The following is a 16,548-nucleotide window of genomic DNA, read 5'->3' as shown; positions in this document are numbered from 1 at the left end:
CTGTTATTTTCTTGCCAGATCTCTTCCATTTTCCTCAGAATCTCAGATTTGAACTCTTCCATAGCTTGTGAGGAGTTTTCCTTATTTGGGGAGGGTCTGGATGGTTGTTTGTTCTCCTCCTCTGTTTGCTCGGTTGTCTGGATTTTCTCTGTGTAGAAGCTGTCGAGTGTTAAAGACTTCTTTTTTTTGTTATTATTCTTTCTCTTCTGAATTTCCTGTAACTGATTAGCCATCATTAGCCCAGCAGCTTCTCAGGTTTATCCTCGCTCTCTGTGTCTGTCTGAGATCTATTGGCTCCTGAGGTCTGAGTTCTAGTTTTTTCCAAGGTCAAGCCCCCTGGTGGATTCCCTTGCTTGATCCTCTGCAGGAGGTTCCTTTACAAGTCTCAGGGAGCTACTTCCACAGTCGTATACCTGTCTGCACTGGTTCCCCACTTAGGCTTTAGTTCCTGGCTATGTTTGCCTCCACCCACGCCTCTGCTCAGCCGGCACCCATGCCTCTGCTCAGCGGGCACTCTGCGCCCAGCGTCCACTCTCTGCTCCCTCGTGCTCAGATTTCGCGTGCGTTCTTGACTTAATGGGGTCCTAAGTCTTGCTGCTCTCAGGAACAGGTCCTGGAGCTGCCGATGACTCGATGGGTGCCCCAAACTTGCTCTATTTCTTTTTAGCTGGGTTCGGAGCTATAGGTGAGTGTGGAGGGGGTGGGGGTGGGGCGGTTGCTCAGCTCGTGATTGAGTGAGAGCCCTTTTTAGCCTGGAACTGTCTCGATTCCACGTACCTTCCACGCTGTGCCCTGTTGTGGGGTTCCTCCGTTCGTCTGGACTTGTTTTTATGTCCCCTTGAGGAGTTTTGTGTGTTTCGGTCAGGAGAGGTTAAGAGCTGCTTCTTACTCTGCCGCCATCTTAACCCGGAACTAGAGCTAACAAACTTTTGGCTGGGGTTTGCTCCTCCCATCGGCCTCCTCACTCCTTCAGAGCTCCAGGAGACCTATTTTCTATCTACAAGACCAGAACCATCCTGCCCTTTTGGATTCTCCATTTACAAGTCCTCACTTCCTTCTTCTGCCTGGGTCTTTAAAAAAATGTAAATTGGTCAGTAAGTCTCCTGTGCTCTACAATGTTCTCTTTAGACTATACCTTTCTTTTCTCAGGATTATTTCTCTTTCTGTCTTCAGATTTCAAATTGCTTTGAAGATTCGTATTTGCTAGGGGTTTCTGCACAAGCATGGCAAATCAGAGACCAACCTAATCCATGCCCTTGAAGACCAGAGGAAGAGTCAACCAATTCCCTCTATGGTTAAATTATGCAATATAAATTTCAGTTTCTGGAGAAAATCAACCATCCTATACAACATTTCCTTTCTTGGAAAATAGAATTCTCAAAGACATATTGCTTACATTTTGTTTCTTAGCACTCTAATAGTAGGTTAAGCTAAGTGAAACTAGAAAAGATCTAGACATTTGCTAGCTGGATGACCCTGAGTAATAAGTCCCTTAGCCTGACCATAACTCAGATACAAAATGAAGAGGCTGAGCTCAGTGATCTCGAAGCTTGTTCCCATTCTAAATGTATGATTTTACACAAAGCCTGAGAAGTATTAGTTTTATCTCACACCCTACGCCAAGATAAATTCAAAATGGGTGAATGACTTGAATATAAAGAAGGAAAACTATAAGTAAATCAGATGAACACAGAATAGTATACCTGTCAGATCTTTGGGAAAGGAAAGATTTCAAGATCAAGCAAGAGTTAGTCAGAAAAAAATTACAAAATGTAAAATAAATAATTTTGACTACATTAAATTAAAAAGGTTCTGTACAAACAAAATCAATGCAACCAAAATTAGAAGGGAAGCAACAAATTGGGGAAAAAATCTTTATAGCAAAAACCTGACAAAGGTCTAATTACTCAAATATATAAGGAGATAAATCAATTGTATAAAAAAATCAAGCCATTCCCCAATTGATAAATGGGCAAGAGACATGAATAGGCATTTTTCAGATAAAAAAATCAAAACTATCAATAAGCAAAAAAAAGTGTTCTAAATCTCTTATAATTAGAGAAATGCAAATCAAAACAACTCTGACATATCACTTTACGCCTAGCATATTGGCTAACATGACAGCAAAGGAAAGTAATAAATGTTGGAGGGGATGTGGCAAAATGGGGACATTAATGCATTGCTGGTAGAGTTGTGAATTGATCCAACCATTCTGGAAAGCAACTTGGAACTATGCCCAAAGGGCATTAAAAGACTGCCTGCCCTTTGATCCAGCCATACCACTGCTGGGTTTATACCCCAAAGAGATAATAGGGGAAAAGACTTGTACAAAAGTATTTTGTGGTGGCCTGCTCTTTGTGGTGGCAAAAAATTGGAAAATGAGGGGATGCCCTTTGATTGGGGAATGACTAAACAAATTGTGATATATGTTGCTGATGGAAAATTCTTGTGCTAAAAGGAATAATGAACTGAAGGAATTCCATGTGAACTGGAACAACCTCCAGGAATTGATGCAGAACGAAAGGAGCAGAATCAGAACATTGTACACAGAAACTGATACACTGTGGCACAATCGAGTGTAATGGACTTCACTACTAGCAGCAATGCAAGGATCCAGGACAATTCTGAGGGACTTATGAGAAAGAACACTATCCAAATCTAGAGAAAGAACTGTGAAAGTAGAAACACAGAAGAAAAACAACTGTCTGATCACAAGGGTCGATGGGGATATGATTGGGGATATAGACTCTAAACAATCACCCTATTGCAAATATTAATAATATGGAAATAGGTCTGGATCAATGACACATGTAAAACTCAGTGGAACTGTGCATTGGCTATGAGAGGAAGGTGGGAGGAGGGGAGGGAAAGAACATGAATCATGTAACCATGGAAAAATTCTCTTAATTAATCAATTAAATAAAATTTAAAAGCAAAATAAAAAAAGAAGTATTAGTTTTCCAACAGCTACAGTTTATTCCCAAGTAGGCCAGATAGTTTTTTATGGATTTGTCTCAAGACTTACTTCTGCTGACTTCCAAACGCTGATTTTGAGTGGTAATGCTTCTTGGGACACTGCGCTTCTGCTCGGCATGTGAACACAATAGCTCTGCTCTGGTCTCAGTTCTGTCTTGGAAGCACTTTCTGTCAATGAAAGATACCTAATTATTCTGGTGAAAAGGAAGGATGATTGAACACAAGTATTACATTTCTTAGTCACATTGAAAAATGCTTCCCAGGTCTCACTGGGTCCACTGACTATCACTACCTGCCAATGGCTAGCAATAAATACCAACAGTTTAATACCTCCTGATGATCTCTGACGGTCTCAGACAGATTCAAAAATTCACCATAACATTCCATTCTTACCTGTCTTCCCATCAACACTTCTATGAGCCTCAAACTTCTATGAGCCTCATCCTTGTAAAACCAAATAGGATATGTTGAAGTATAGAAAATAGGGATTAAAACTTATTCAAATGGACTTCTGGCCATCAAGGGATAATGTTAGTCTTCCTTCTCCCCCTATAATTATATCAATTAGTATTTTTTAAATTTTGTTATAACATTTTAAGTGGCATGTACCATAAAGGAGAAATGGGAATTTTTAGACCATCTGATAAGAAAAGTACAACATATAACTCGAGGCACTCCAAAGAAGAAGTAGATTGCATGAAGTCATTAAGAAATTATACAACAGGCTTTGGGTTCAAATCTAGCCTCAGACACTTCCTAGTTGACCCTGTGCAAGTCACTTAACCCCCATTTCTTAGCCCTTAGTGCTTTTCTGCCTTGGAACTAAAACACAGTATTAATTCTAAGACAAAAGGTAAGGATTTTTTTTTAAAAGAAATTATATGACAGAAAGAGAAGAATTGAAGGTCATGTGGTGAAAACAAAGTCTAATAGGATAGCTCATGGATGTCTTCCACTGGTACTCACCAGATTTTAGAAGAAAGTGAAGGAAGAGGTCTCCAGTGCTTCAAGTAGACCCTCTGAAACAAATTTTGGGGGGCTCTTGGATAAAGGTAGCATGGGATCAAAGCGTCATAGATATAGAGTTGGCCATTAGAGGCCATTGAATCTCTCAATGGAGTCACTGGTCCACTAGTCCCTCAATACTCTTATTTTCCAGATGAGGAAACTGAGGTCCAGAGAAAAGTAAGTTATTTCCCCAGTGTCAACCAGTTAATAAAGATCATTCAAATCCTGTTAGTGTCAGCCAGTTAGTGTCATTCATACCCACGTCATCCTGACTCCTCGACTAGGACTCTACCCATCTTGCCACGTTGGGTGGTAGAAGGAAATTTCCAAGCAATGAGATAGCATATCTGTGAGATTATCTGAGAGTAGAGAAAAATAAAATAAATTCCTTTTGGGGGAAAAAAACCTTTGAAAGGATTTGGGAAAATATATACGTGAATTTTTTTTCAAAACTCAGAGAATTTTGAAATTCTTTGAGATTAAAGCTATCTTAAATTCTTAAATAGAAAAGAACTTAGGACAGTAGGTAATGCAGTAGATAGAGTGCTGGACCTGGAGTCAGGAAAACCTGAATTCAAATCTGGCCTCAGACACTGACTAGCTGGGTGACTCCAACAAACTATTAAGCCCTGTTTGCCTCAGTTTCCTCATCTGTCAAATAATCTGGAGAAGGAAATGGCAAACCACTCCAGTATCTTTGCCAAGAAAACCCCAAATGGAGTCACAAAGAATCAGACATGACTGAAATGCTGAACAACAAAAATTCTTAAATAAATACAATGTCCTTTCTGTAATGTTAGTTATCAATTATCCAACATTGATTAATCACATATTCTGTGACTGGCACTCTGCACAGTGCAGTAGGGGAAGTAGAGGAAGCATAAGACTTGGACCTTATCCTCAAAGCACTATAGTTTAGATGCAGAGACAAAATTACATTAAACCAAAAATCGGAGAATAACTAAAATTGTGGAGTAATAAAAGATTTCAGAAAAAAAGCAGAGCGATCGGAGAGAAATTTTAGTCGATCTCTGAAACAGCCATAAAACATGGAGAAGCCGAGGCCAGGTGAAAAGGAGAAACTCTGAAGGGTGAGGGAATGATGGGAATATGAGCAGGAAGGTTTAAATAATAGACAAGGTCACTGGAAGCAGCCACCCTCCCTGAAGGAGGGAAAATACACAATGTGTTTGGGAGAGTGAAGAGATGTAGGGGAAATCTTCATTCTTTATGTTAACAAAATGTGTCAATAAAGATGGATTTTACAGAAAAAGTAAGTAAGACAAGAGTGAATTTACCATAGATTTGAAGATTTGAAAATTAGCAATGGTGAACAGAAACATCAACTTAGAAGCAAACGATTTAAGGTCTGGGCTATTTGATCTACTTACCATTGATTTCAGCAGTGACTATGTCTTATTCTCCCTTGTCTTACACACACACACACACACACACACACACACACACACACACACACACACACATATATATATATATAAAACACCCTGAGCATTCAAAAGATAAAATGATTTTAAATCATGAGAATTGATGATATTTTGAGGACTCTACAGTCTGGAATAAATAAATGAAGGGCTTCTTTAAAGTGCCTGAAAAAGCCAGAAGGGGAACAAGAATGGAGGAGGCAGACGCTCACAGAATAAAAAGCAGCATGACACTACCACCAGTAATAATAACTGTCATCGATTTAAAGCTCTCAAGTTTGTAAAGCATTGTACATGTATTATCTTCATTTGGACCCCTCACTCTGTGGAGTAGTTATTATAGGACTTATTATATCACCATTTTCTGATGAGAAAACTGAGGCTCAGAGAAATTATCATAGACTTAGAGCTGGAAAAAAAATTTAAGCCAAATATGGAAAGATGTTTTACACTAATACACGTATAAAATCTATATCAGATTGTTTGCCATCTCAGAGGGGAGGGAAAGGGAGGGTGAGAATATAGCTCAATTTTTTTAAAAAAGGACAAAAATTTGTATTTTTCATGTAATTAAGGGGGAAAAGAAAATTATTTTTCAAAAAGAAAGAAAATTTAAGTCATCTAGCCCAAATCCCCTCCTTTTTTATGAATGAGAAAGCTGACACTCAAAGAGGTGAGTGCCTTATCCCTGGTTACACAGCTTGAAAGAATCTGAGATACAATCTGAAGCCAAGCTTTTTCATGATTAGAGAGTTAGGAATGGACTCAACTGCCAAGATGTACTTAGGGCAAAGACTAAAGTCATTTGGATTCTAGGAAACTGAGGAAGCTTGTTGTCAGACAACACAACACTGGAAATATGCAGTGTTTAATGACACTATTAGAGAGGTGTGTTGAAAAGAAGAATTTACACTAGGTTCTTGAATGAAACAGTCTTCTTTCTATGGGAAACTGTTTTTATCAGTTTGGGCGGTGAGCTGGTAGTGCCAAGAGGGAAATGGGTAACCTCAAAGGAAAAGTGAAGAGATACCATAGGAAATGATGTTAATGGTTCATTAGAAGTACTTAGAGATCAGATTCGTAGTTGCTAGGTAAAAAATATTTCTAGTGAGACTTAAATTTCTCTGAGGCTGTACCACTAAGATAATAATACCACAATACCACAAAACAAAACTCAAGAACATTGTGACATTTATCAGATGGGACAGGAAACTAACACCCTAACTTCTGTTTATTCAGGATGCCAGAATCTCTTTTGGAAACTAAGAGGTGTCCCATTGTTCTTTTGTCCTGGATAAATTCCCAAAGTGCTCCCTTTATGATTTAGCATCTGAGCATTGCTGCCATACCAATCACAGAAAAGATTCTGCACCTGCCCAGTAAACTAAAATCTAACTTGGACAGATTAAATCAGCAGTAGGATCACAGGAGGCAGGTAAGTTTCTCTGATGATAAATAATTGTCTTTTTATTTTCACATAATCAATCATTAGCTTGGGAAGGATGTTGAGGCCAATGTTATTGTCCTAACATCACATCATGCCAAACCTAAGTATCCTAACCAAATTATCATTTGTACAACTTTAGAAAAAAAAATCTAGGAGAGATTTCCAAAACCTACATGCTTTTCTCTTCTATTCTATTTTCCTCTCAGAAATTCTTCCAGTGAAGGGATAGTAATTCGGTGTCTTTCTTTAATAGTCAATTTTTAATTCTTTTTAAAATTTTTTTATTTTTATTATCATGCAAAACACACTTCCATATTGGTCACAATCATACACAACCAAAGTCCCAAAATAAAACCATAAATACACTGATGCTTTGATATGCATCCATTTGACTCCAACATGAGCCTTTCGGGATTGTCCCAGATCATCGTAGAGTTTCACAGTTTTCACAGCTGGTCATGATACAATATTGAACAGCTAATTTTTAAAAGAAATTTGAAAGAATTAAGTCAACTTGGTAGATAAGAATGAATCAAGTGTTTCCTGGGATAGGTAGGGCAAGTATGGAAGAAGTAATGAAGATAGTAAGGGGTAAATAAGAACAATAAATTCAGATGTTTCTGGAGAGAATAAAATAAATGGTATTTCAAATATTTAAAAAAGAGAGAAAAATAATAATTAGAGCCCAAGAACAAGTTCAAAGGCTCATTGTTTTAGCCCTTTTAGATCAAAGGTCTTCTAGTTGAACCCTCTCATTTTACAGATAAGATAGAAAGTGCCCAAAGCCATTCAGTTTGTAAGTGCTGATTCAGGATTTGAATCCAGTGTCTGTGACTAAATCCAATGCTTTTGCCACTGCCAAATGAGAATTTTATACAGGAAGTGTTGGAGAGCCACTAGAGTTAATGGAATGGGGGAGTGAATGGGGTGACATGATCAGGAAGATCAATTCTAAATGAGCTAAGTGAGGTGACTGGAGTGTCCTAGCATGAGGGGCCAAGTGCCCTTGGGTGGTGGTAGAGTCAGATGAGAGAAAGAGGCATAAACAAGGGTTTCGGAAGAATAGAAATGTCAGGACTTGGCACCAGATTCAATATGGAAGGTTTGAGAAAGAAGTAGAGAGTAACCCCAAGATTGTGAGCCTGGGAGGGTGATGGGTACTTTCAACAGTAATAGGGAAATTAGGAAGATGGGAGAGTTTGGGGGAAAAGGTAAGGATTCTATTTAGGATACATTGAGGTTAAGATGTCTACCAGACGTGGTTCAAGATGTCCAATTGGTTGGACAGGTTAGAGGACTTGGATTCAAATCCTGACTCCTATGTGATTTGGGATGTCATTTAACTTCCCGGAGCCTCTGTTTCCTCATCTGTGAAATGAGAAAATTGGCTTACATGATGCATAAGGCCCTTTCTAGCTTTAACTCTATGATCCTACATTACAGTCTCTGTCCTCAAAAAGCTTACAATCTGATATGGGGGTGGAATATTCAAATATATGATAGCAAATTGTGTTAAAATAGGGTTCATATGGGAGGTGGGGAAGGAAGGAGAAGAGAGAGAGGAACAGAGGAGGGAGGGAGAGACAGAGACAGAGGAAAGAGAGACAAAGACCCAGCCACAGAGAGACAGACAGGCGGAGAGAGACAGACAGGCAGAAAGAGAGCCGATTAAGCCAGAAATGGAGATCAACACATCTTATTCCAAGTATCTATTCAAAGCCATTGTGAAAACCATTCCAAAAGGCTCTGTGACTCTGTGAGATAGCATTAACAAAAGAGTAGCTCTCCAGCAGAAGGGATGAACCCCTTCTTTGGTCTCAGTTAGGTGCCATTTAAAACAAATGTGCCCACATACAGCTCTCCTGTTTCCCTATTTATAGTATATGATTCCACAGGGTAAGGGATCCCCAAATCCTTTGTACCCCCCAAAACCAATCCCCACTTAGTACAGACAGGATAAACAATGGCACTCTGGAAGTCAAAAAAAAACATTTTAATGTCAGAGGGGATTTTAAAAACAGGATTAGTCTGTGGTGGTATTAAATAATAACTTTTTTTAAAAAACCCTGACCTTCTGTCTTAGAACCAATACTGTGTATTGGTTCTAAGGCAGAAGAGGGGTAAGGGCTCCGCAATGGAGGTTAAGTGACTTGCCCAGGGTCACCTAGCTAGGAAGTGTCTGAGGCCAGATTTGAACCCAGGACCTCCTGGCTCTCAATCCACTGAGCTACCCAGCTATCCCTAAATAATAATGTTTTAAAAAATTTCTACACAACTATTTTGGGGAATTATCCACTCATGAGTGAATACCCTTAGTGTTGCTAAGATTCCTATAACATGTAAAAATGGATAAAACCAGGAGACAAGCTTCTGAAAGTATGCTATCCATATACTCACTTTTTCGGTTTCTTGCATTCATTGTATCAAGCCACATTCATTCACTTCACACTAATAGCATAAGCTAACACAGAGAGAACTGACCTTGAAGCCAGAGAGATGGGTTCAAATCCAGCCTCTGACCCATCATGGCTGTTTGACCCAGGTTGAATCACCAAATCTCTCTGTGTCTTGGGCAACTCTTTCAGTCCAGAGGCTAACGAGAAAATCCCAACCTCTACTGCTAGAGAGAGTTCTCTCATGGTAGGTCATTAGAGCAATGAAACTACATGCAAGCCTGAATTCACTGACCCAGCTCCCACACACTAGAAAGTCAGTCAATAAAGAAATGTTTATTTAGCATCTACTATGTGATGGGTGCCACACTAAGCACTAAGACACATAAAAAGGCCAAAAGACCATCCATGCCCTCGAGGAGCTTGCAATGCTCAGTATTTGTCCATCCCCAGATTATCCTTCATTCCTTATCTTCAATATGGGATGTGGCCTTCAGCTGGAAGAGCTAGGGCAAGATGGCACTGGGAGGACTTCCCGTCTGGACAAGAGGGATCAAGCATTTTCCAAGCCCTTCCCAGCTGGGACATTCCAGCTTTGAAGTCCTACCCCAGCAGCTCTAACATTCCCTGCTCTGCAGTCCCCACCAGTCTGACATTGCACAGGCTTTTCCTATGAGACGCTTTGACACTTCTTTTCCTGAACCAAACTGTCCCTTTACTCTTTAATGAGCTAACCCCCCTCAGTAAGGCACTGAGTCCAAATGCTTCCTCCCACTTCTGCCTCCCAAACATCATTCTTCACCTAAAACCCCCCAAAATGGAGTTTTCTTTGAGTGTTTTAAAATATCAGCTGGGGCTGGAGGTCAGAAAATATGTAAGAACTAGGACAATATAAACACTGACTAAAATGATATAAACATCCAGCCACAGACATATGACAAGACATCAGCAAAGGACAGGAGAAATAAAGGTACTGTTATCTGGATGGGAACATCTATTTTTATTGCAAATAGTTTTCGTTTTTAAACCCTTACCTTCCATCTTAGATTCAATACAGAAGAACAGGACGGACTAGGCAGTGAGGGTTAAGTGACTTGCCTCGGGTCACACAGCTAGGCAGTATCTGAAGCTAGATTTGAACCCAGGACCTCCCATCTCTAGACCTGGCTTTCAATCTACTGAGCCACCTCACTATCACCTATTGCAAATAGTTTTGAACATAGATGTATTTGAATTTTGTTGAGACAGTGTGACATGCAGGCAATAATACTTTGAACTTAGGAATAAAGAAATATGAGTTTGCATCCTGGCGGCTCTTCAGAACATGAGATTATTGAACTTGCAGATCACAGACTTAGAGCTGAAATGAGCCTTAGAAGCCCCTTCCAGTCTAGTTCAGGGTTAGCTAGACCTGAATTCAAAACCAACTCTAGACACTCCATAGCTCTGTGGCCTTGGGCATCACTTAACTTCTGTTTGCCTCAGTTTCCTCATCTGCAAAACAAGAATAACAATAGCCCTTGCCTTCCAGAGGTGTTGGGGGGATTAAATGAGGCAATATGTGTACAATGTTCTAAACACACTTGCGAAGATTGCCAAATTCTCTCTCTGCCACAGGCTTCTTGGTTCCTGGAGGTACCATGCCTTCCTCCACTCTGCCTGGTGTCTAATGGAACACTACAGGGCAAAGGCTTTATGAGCAACAAGGATGTTCGAGATACCATGGGATGAAATTCCTATTCTTTTCCAATTTCTGTTCACCCTAGCAGGTAACAAAATGGTCTTTACTTCATCCATTTCTCTAAGAGCACAGAAGCAGTATGAAGTCACGATGGAGAGCTGGTCTCAGGGTCAGAAAGACTTCTGTTCATGCCTGGCTTCAGACACATCTTGAACGTGCCATCCTGAGCCAGTCATTTCACAGCATCAAGATCTCTTCAACCTGTAAGCCACAGAGCTGGGGATGAGCTACTTGGCAGAGATAGTTCCTCACCAGCACTCCTGACATTGGGGCAAAGATTTTAAAAATCGTCTTGAGACCCCAGATGTAGTCCCTCTAGATGCTGCCCCCTTGGCAGTTTCTGGATTAAGCAAAGTACAAGGATCAGCCATGTACAATTTCTCCCAAAACTGACCGCCAACTGAACCCTCATTCTAAGCACTTTGTCTTGCTAGCTCCTCAGTTTCCTTATCTTTAAAACTGGGTGGTGATGAGGTTAAAAACTACCACAACGGAGGGCTATGAGGAAAACCATTTATCAGCTTTAAGCTACAGAGCTCGAAATTTAAAAACAGGATAGGCAGATGTGTGTGGGACTAGCTCAGTAGGTTTCTACTGTGTGGATTTTCATCTCTTCAGCGAGGCCCATTGACCAGTGAGCTGCCACTTGTCAATCACATTCCAGGTTTCCCTCACCTGCATGTCTGCTCCCCACTTTTAGGGTTCTGAGCATCCTGTTTACCCAACATATCACGGCCTGAGTCTCTCTCTCCTTGGCATTAGTAGCACCAGCATCACCAGGTCTCTAAGAAAGCTCCCCTATGGGAAGGTTTTATTTTTCATTCTGAATGCAGGCGCTATTATCTCTTCTCTCTCAGCTCTGTTCTATTGTCATTTGCTTTTCCCCCATTCTTCCTACCAGGCTCATTTTTCTTCCTCCCACACTGTGCACACCAAGCCTAGGAAGATGGGGCTTAAAAGCCAGAATGTTTAAAATTTGATATAGGGAAAACAATGTTTTAAGGGGCTTCCACAGTGTTCTTTTTAAGGATTCTACAATTTCAGTTTTCATTCCTCTAAAACATTACAGATCAGAGATGCTAATTGCCTGTACAAGTATGTATGAGGCACAAATTCCACTGCTATGATATTGGAGGTGGTAAAACCAGGGATCCAGCCTACCAGCTCTTATCTAATTCTCTTTCTTCATGACCTGGATATCATAGTGACAAGTTCCAATAAACACTGACCAGTCATGGCCTTTTGAGCCCCTTGTCCTCCCACCTTCCCACCAGATCATCAATTTAAAGCTAGCAGGGGCCAAATGTGGAGGGCATCATGCCCAGGCTTTAAAGTGGGATCTCTCCTTGCTATTCACTGTCTCTCCTCCTCCTCTGGAGTCATAGTCCCCAAGACAACAGCACCCACTGCAGTCATACTATCCAACCTCATCAAAAGTCGTATTATAGGGGCAGTTAGGTGGCTCAACAGTTTGAGAGTCAGACCCAGAGACAGGAGATCTTGGTTTCAAATATGACCTCAGACACTTCCTAGCTGTGCAACCTTGGTCAAGTCACTTAACTCCCATTGCCTAGCCTTTACCACTGCTTGGAACATATACAAAGTACATAGATTGTATACAACCCAACAGTATGTAGTATTGATTAATTTTTAAACAGTAGTGTGACACTGTGGATAAATACAGAGTGGAACTTGGAAACAGGAAAACCTGAGTTCTAATCCTACCTCTGACACATCTTGGCTTTGTGACCCTGGGCAATTCACTGCCCCATCAAGGCTTCCAGACAACTCTCCAAGACTACAAGTTGCAGAGTAGGTGTCCATTGACATTGGTTAGAGGGAATTTTCTCATAGGGAGCTCCCCATACCAATGATATCACATAGCTGGTCCAAAAAGTCTCACCTACATAGCACAAATGTTTGTTCTTCCCTGGTTAACTCCCTCCAATATCCTTGGACAACTTTGACAAGCCTCTTTTTTCCCCTTTAGCCTAACTTCTGCTTCCCCAAGCCAATATTCTTGATTCTCTCTCCCCTGGTCCCCTCCTTCAGCTCTGCCAGTCCTGCCCTCAACTCCTCTCTCCTTCTCCTTTTCTCCTGTCCCCAGGGCCTTAGTGGCCTCTCTTTTCCCCCAACATCCCTGCCATGGAGGATGGTGCCGCTTTCTCCTAGTTCTTCTCCTATCTGCTTGGTCTTTTTCAGTCTCCTTGGCATCCTAAGCTTGGTGCCTCCTCAGCTATCTTTTCTTCTCTGCCTATACTCTTGTAGATGATACAGGTGATAAATATCACCGTATACAGGTGACTATCAAGTCTATTCATCCAGCCTTAATCTCTCAACCAGATTCCAGTCCTACAGAGCTAGATGCCTCCCCTAAGGCACCACCACTATCATGGAGAATATTGACCTTTATATTGATTTTTATTGCTATTAATAGTTGTTAATAGTTATTGATATATATATAACTATATAATCTACTCTATGATCATTCTTCTATCTTCAAATAATCAATTCAGCCTTTGCTATCTCTCTCTTCAGTCTCCACTTCCAACTGTGACAGGAACACAGACCCCGCAGGTTTTACAGGGATCAAGTTCTCTCATCTGCCCCCTCTGTCAGAATCAGGAAAAAGCCTGAGCTTCTCTCTCACTCTGTCAGATTAGTTTTTCTCTGATTCTTCTAAGCTCTCAAGATGTTTTCCAGACCAACTATCACTAACTCTTCCAAGATTTCCAGAGGAAAACTCCAACCATCCACCCTTTGAGTGACAAACTTAGAGTGTGTAGAATTCCTAACTGCCCCCTTCTAGGGGAATCTGGGAATTCTTTTCCCATCATCTCTTGAGGATTCCACTATCTGAATTTAAAGGAATCATTCCATCTTCTCTAGCCAACCACCTATTCCTACTTATCAAAAATCTCTAATTATTTAGTTAATTAAGAATTTACTCACTACATTACCAGGATTTCAAACTGGGTATATTCAGCTAGAATGTATAATTTGCTCCCCAAAACCATCCCACCTTTAAATATCCACATTTCTTAGGGCCTCCTCATGCTCATAGCTATCCAGGTGTGTAACCTCAGAGTCATTCTAGACCCGTGTTAGCAAACCTATGACATGCATGCTGGAGGGGGCTGCTCCCCTCCCCTTCTCCATACATGCCTGAGGACATTTCTCCCATCACCTTCCCCTCTGCCCAGCAGCCCAATGGGAGCGCTTCCTCCCTCCCCTGTCTGGGATAAGGAGGCAGCTCACATGCAGTGTAAGGGTTGCAGTTTGGGCACTCAATCGCTAAAAGGTCTGCCATCCCTGTCCAATACTCTTCCCTGCCTCACTCCCCCTATTCCAATGAATTGCCAGAGTCTGACGACCCTGAGACATCAGCAGCCACCATCTCCCCTTCATTCTTTCCCCCTCCTTATCCATCCCCTCCAGAGCTACCAAAATAAACTTTCTAAACAAAATACAAATTTCTTAGCAGGTCATTTAAAGGCCCCCCACAACCTTATTTCCACTGAATTTTGCAAATAAAGGAACCTTGTTTCACATCAACTTCACTTCACAATCAGTGGAATTATTTAGCATCCTATTTATGTGCCAGATATTTGCATTCAAGAAGCCATTGGTGATGCCTTCAGGCACACCAGAATGTCTTCTATGATATTTTTTTTCTTTCTAGGATGCTCTCCTTCTCAGACTTCACGCTGCCTCCAGGACTGACCGCTCTCTAACTCCTCTAGTCACTTTGTATTTGCTTACATGGGTCTAAGTGTTAGAGTTCCACCCCTCCCAGATCTTTCTGGGTGTCCCCCCACCTCTGTGAGAACAGTTTTATTTCCGGAGCAGAGCACAATGACTTGAACATAATTTAATGAATACATGTTGGATTAAATTGTGGCATAGTATAAAGAGCCCTGGCTCTGGGATCAGAGGGTCTAGATTCAAATAGTGCCCCTGAGTTTCCATTTCTATGATCCTGGGCAAGTCCCTTAACTTACTGGGTTTTTTCCCCTCACTCATTTGTAACTCTGCCAAGGACGGTCCCAAGACCGGCTGAAAAAGGAGGAGGGTTGGGCGCGAAGTTAGCAACCTCACCCCGTAAAAATCTCACTTGCTATAGAAACTGCAACCTCATTAAACCAACAAAACCAATGATCACCTAGTCTGGAAGATTGCTCTCCAACAGAGTCCACGACGCGTGCTGGCAAAAGCCAACAAACTCCAGGCCTACGTCAAATCTTGAACATCAGATGGCCTGAAAAGATCTCCAATACCAGACTCTGGGAAAGAACAATTCAGTATCCCATCAGTCAGGACGCTATGAAAAAAAAATATGGAACCCACCAGGGAGGAGAAAAGTCGGAAGGCCAAAACAGACCTGGCAAAGATATGCCCAGTTGGTGGAAGTTGCCCAGAACAGAGTCCGTTGGCATGAGATGCCCAGTTAGGGGAGGTTGCCCAGAGCAGAGTCCGTTGGCGTGAGATGGTTGCGGCCCTATGCTCCTCTGGGAGTCAATAGGAATAATAATAATAATAAATAACTCATTTGTAAAATGAGGGTCTCTGAGATTAACTGTGAGGTACTTTCCAGCACCTCACAAGATAATTCTACAAATCCTTGTATCCCTAACTAGAAATGGGAGAGTGAATTTGCCTAGGAATATGCCCCAAATAGTAGTCTTGAGACTTTTTCTTTATCTTCCAAATGTTTAAGCTGAAGAAGAATCATTGTTCCCATCACTTTGAAAAGACCCTAATTTTTAACATCCTTCTTTGACTCATCAGGCATTCAGCAGTACACCAAAGCAAACAAACAAGAAACAAAAATCCCATTTTTCTACACTAATGCCCTCATTGTATAGAATAATGTGTTCCAACAAGGTTAACAGTTAAACAAATACTATTTTTCCACTAGATTTCTTTAGAAATTGTAAACTATTCAAACATTGATTACTATACATTACCATACATACAGGAATACCATACAGTACTTTCAATAAACTAAATTACAGAATTATTGGTCTGAGAAACTTCTGAAGCAAGTCATTAATTCATTTCATTGAATTTAGTATACCATATGTTAGATGGCAATAAATACCTATTGCCATAGTGTGATATTGTAACCCAGCTCTACTAGACTGTAAATATTCAGAAAAAAATCCTGTTCGAGGTCCAGAGAATTTACATTTTTTCCCCTTTTGTGTAAAGCCAGCCCATTTCGGAAAATTCTAAGATGACTGACTCAACTAACAAAACCACAACTAAAAGGGTGGATGCCTACAGACACTAACCTCTGTCATAGAATAGAAGATAGCCAAAGGATGCTTAAAGGTTATCTAGTCTAACTCCTTCATCTTTCAGATAAGGAAACCCAGGCCGGGAGATGTGAAGCAATTTGCACAGTCATACCAGCATTCAATAAAGGAGCCAGATTTGGAATCCTGCTCTCTAAACTCCAAAAATAGTATTCTTCACACTGCCACACAACTCCCCTACCACAACCTTTCACACTGGATATCCATATCCTTTCTCTTTCTA

General features: G+C 40.8%; 1 protein-coding gene across 1 annotated transcript in view; it reads right to left on the bottom strand.

Annotated features, from left to right (window-relative positions):
• ENTHD1 (ENTH domain containing 1) overlaps positions 1-16,548 on the bottom strand; it is a 132,988-nt gene that overhangs the window by 93,806 nt on the left and 22,634 nt on the right. The window contains exon 4 of the mRNA XM_044679787.1: positions 3,026-3,144. Within this exon, the coding sequence (XP_044535722.1) occupies positions 3,026-3,144 (119 nt within the window). The remainder of the gene's footprint in view (positions 1-3,025; positions 3,145-16,548) is intronic.

The sequence above is a fragment of the Gracilinanus agilis genome, chromosome 5, assembly GCF_016433145.1.
Source record: "Gracilinanus agilis isolate LMUSP501 chromosome 5, AgileGrace, whole genome shotgun sequence".
Taxonomy (NCBI): Eukaryota; Metazoa; Chordata; class Mammalia; order Didelphimorphia; family Didelphidae; genus Gracilinanus; species Gracilinanus agilis.
Note: the sequence above shows the minus strand (reverse complement) of the source record. Positions and strands in the feature narration are given on the sequence as shown.